Source organism: Leptonychotes weddellii, unplaced genomic scaffold (genome assembly GCF_054177405.1).
Source record: "Leptonychotes weddellii isolate Sample4059 unplaced genomic scaffold, ASM5417740v2 HiC_scaffold_19586, whole genome shotgun sequence".
In the NCBI taxonomy this organism is placed as follows: Eukaryota; Metazoa; Chordata; class Mammalia; order Carnivora; family Phocidae; genus Leptonychotes; species Leptonychotes weddellii.
The window spans coordinates 1-3,517 of record NW_027781694.1 but is presented as its reverse complement, the minus strand read 5'-3'; the positions used below and the strand labels follow the sequence as shown (position 1 = coordinate 3,517).

The following is a 3,517-nucleotide window of genomic DNA, read 5'->3' as shown; positions in this document are numbered from 1 at the left end:
TGACCAACATGACTTTCTTGATTTTGCCCTTCAAGTAAAAGTTGAAATTTCTACCAGGTACAAAGATTTAATGATAGGAGATTTCAAAGTGAACTTCCAGTTCACAATATTCAGGTTTTCAGAGAAAATGGGCATAAACCTGTTCCATAACTCCTGAAACCCTTTGATAAAATGAAAGGGTTAGAGAGTAAAAAAGAGAGGCTTTTGTGGGGAATACATATTTAGAATAGCTATATAATGAAACCCAGTCCATCTTCCACCAAGGAGGACTTACCTGAAAACCTGGTGGTGCTCCAGACCTTCCATGGGGCCACTTACAAAGCTTATTGTGTTATTGCTTCAGTTGGGAGGTATAGTGAGCTAAGATCTTGCTCATGCTTTGGGGATTAAGATAATGAGAGACAAACAGACTAGTTAACTTTTGGGGCAGAGTCAGGAGAATGTGGCCATATTAGGACGGTGGTGGCAGAGCTAGGGCAACAGACGTGGGCCCCAAGGGAGAGAGCATGTGTGTGCAGGTATCTTGAGGTTTGACCAACAGGACTGTCTAGTAGAGTGAGGAAATGCCAGCAGCAATAATTTGGTGGCAAATATCTAGGGGCTGAGGAAGGAGTCTCAAGGGATCACCCCAAATAGAGATGCTTTCTCCCCATCAAAGGGAATTGCAGGAGAGATAGCCCAGTGGGAAACCTCCAGAGCCCCGAAATTTCCCCCATGAAGGAGCTTCACCATTCAACATCTGCCAGGCCTGGAAAGTACAAAGCTTTGGTGCTAGTCCAGGTAAGACCCTTCCTGCCCCTTTTCCATTCTCTACCTGCATTAACCAATCCCGGAGGGGTTGAAGGTGCAGCCATCTTGTTATTTTGTATTCATATATTGGACAGAAATGCCCAGTTTCTGTTTTGAGGTTTTTTGTGGCTTAAAGTGATCTTGGGACAATCTATTTGATAAGAGTGAATAGTCATGTGACCTGCTGGAGTCCTTATGCTCTGTTAGGAGAAGGCCTCACTTGGTAAAATTAGAAGAAATGGTGGATAAAAAATGAATGAAATTATGACTTGAGAATATTATGAGTTCAGCCAGCCGTATATGGCAAAGGCTCCTACTTGCTTGGGCCCCTTAGCCCATGTCCCTGAGAATGCCTTCCCCAGCCTACAGGTCTGAAGGAGCAACTTATCCCTCTCCAACTATTCTCTGGCAATCTTCCTTGCCTGTTTTCTTCACAGCACCAATTCCTATGTGAAAGCATCTTGTTCCTGTGTGTTCTTATTACCAGTTACCTCCCATTGGACTACAAGTTCTATAGAAGCAGAAATCCCACCTCTTTGGTTCACTGCTCTATCCCCAGTGACTCGATGAGGTACTCTGTGTATATAAGTGCTCAATAAATATTTGCTGAGTGAATGCATAAAAATTGTATGAGCAACATAGAGCTGAGAGTGGGAGAAATGCATATTCACCCAACTTCAGTGAGATCTCTCTTTCTATTGTGGATTTTTCATTTTAATATAATTCTACATTTATACTGTGGTAGTGACAACTTTTTTTACATTATTTGTATAATGATTTTTCTTTCATCACAAGGTCACAATCCAAAAAGAAACACATAAAAAAAAGTTCCAAACAAATGTGGAGAAAGGACTAATTTGAAGTATTAAATAGAAAACATCTGACTACAGATCAACTTGACTATATTTTCTTTCAAGAAAGTATTTTTGCTTTTTAACGTGGTCTCATAGGGATTTAATGTTGGTGTTGGAGGTCAGGACAGCACACACACCTTGTAAGCTATGGTATCTCAGTGTGGCAGATAGACTCTAAGATGGTTCCCCATGACCTCCAACTTTGGTATCTGCACCTTCTTGTAACCCATGCCCTTTGAGTGTCCCTGCAGCCTGTGACTTGCTTCTAGCCAATAGAATATGGCAAAGGTGATGGGATGTTACTTCTGTGATTATACTGTGCTATTTAAGAGTCCATTTTGCTAGCCAGCTCTGCCTAGAGACTGTCTTTGCTGGCTTGATGAAGCAAGGTGCCATGTTGAAACAGCCCACTTGGCAAAGACTGCCTGTGGCCCCCAGGATCTGAGGCAGCCTTCAACCAACATGCAGCAAGAAGCAGATGGCCCTCAGTCCCACAACCACTAGGAAATGAATTCTCTCACTGGAACATAAAACCAGTTTAAACCATTATCAATCATTTATACCTCAGGGTCCATGAAGGATTTAAGAAGAGGTTTGGTAGAAATGTGGACCATTTCTACCAAAGTCAGACGCTTAACTGACTAAGCTACCCAGGCGCCCCCTTGATTCCTCTTTTTCTCTCATCCCCAAGGCTTCTGACCTCGAAGGGGATGACTGCTCGTAGGTGAGGGTGGATGCAGAACAGGGAAGCCCAGCTGGAGACAGACTTGTCTGTCATCACTCTTTCGCTTAGCTCTTGGCCATATGGGTGTCTCCACATACTTGTTGCGCATACACTTAATGTCTTAAGAATGATCTGATGGGAAGAGGTATGTTTATACGGCCCAAAGGGGAAATAAAAAGGATGGAACTCAGTCACAGAGACGCAGTGAAAAACCCTCTTCATTGATGCTAATGATGGTAGCATGCAGGCAAAACCAGAGAAGGCAAATGAGGGGCAGTTGGTAGGCCTAGTGGTAACTGAACCCATGGGAAATTTGCATCCTCCGTGAACTGAGCTCACCTTTCCCCAGCAGCCTGAGCATCTGCCTTCTAAGTGAACTGTGATTCAGCCGTAGAGCATAAGCAGTCTTCTCACACCCCCAGGAAAGATCAAAAGAGGGACGGTGGGAGGGGGAAGGGAGGAGGCCATGGAGCAAGACGCAAGGGTCGGAGAGTTGACGGAGGAGCCGAAATGCAGCCAGCACTCTCAGCCTTCTTCATGCTGCTCTTTGTCCTGCTGTGTCTCCTGGGAATCCTGGCCAACGGCTTCATTGTGCTGGTGCTGAGCAGAGAAAGGATGCGGCGTGGGAGGCTGCTTCCCTCCGACATGATCCTCATTAGCTTGGGTGCCTCCCACTTCTGCCTGCAATGGGTTGGAATGGTGAACAACTTCTACTACTTCCTCCACCTGAACGAGTACAGCCAAGGTCCTGCCTGGCAACTCACTGGTCTCCACTGGGACTTCCTGAACTCGGCCACCTTCTGGCTTGGCTCTTGGCTCAGTGTCCCCTTCTGCATGAAGATTGCCAACTTCACCCACCCCACCTTCCTCTGGCTGAGGTGGAGGTTCCCAGGGTCAGTGCCCTGGCTCCTCATGGCTTCTCTCCTGATCTCTTTCATCGTCACCCTGCTCTTCTGGGGAAACCATGCTGTGTATCAAGGATTCTTAATTAGAAAATTTCCTTGGCTGGTGCAGCCACTCTGGAAAACTGTATGGAGGTTCCTCAAAAAGTTGAAAATAGAGCTACCATATGATCCAGCAATTGCACTACTGGGTATTTACCCCAAAGATACAAAAGTAGGGATCCGAAGGGGTACATGCACCCCGATGT

General features: G+C 45.6%; 1 protein-coding gene across 1 annotated transcript; it reads left to right on the top strand.

Moving 5' to 3' along the window:
* Window positions 1-154: 154 nt before the first annotated feature.
* On the top strand, window positions 155-3,513 carry LOC102727362 (taste receptor type 2 member 41; the record flags this gene model as incomplete). The annotated part of the gene is made up of 1 exon (XM_081810180.1): window positions 155-3,513. A coding segment is annotated over exon 1 (636 nt), but the record flags the coding sequence as incomplete, so codon positions are not given.
* Window positions 3,514-3,517: the final 4 nt, after the last annotated feature.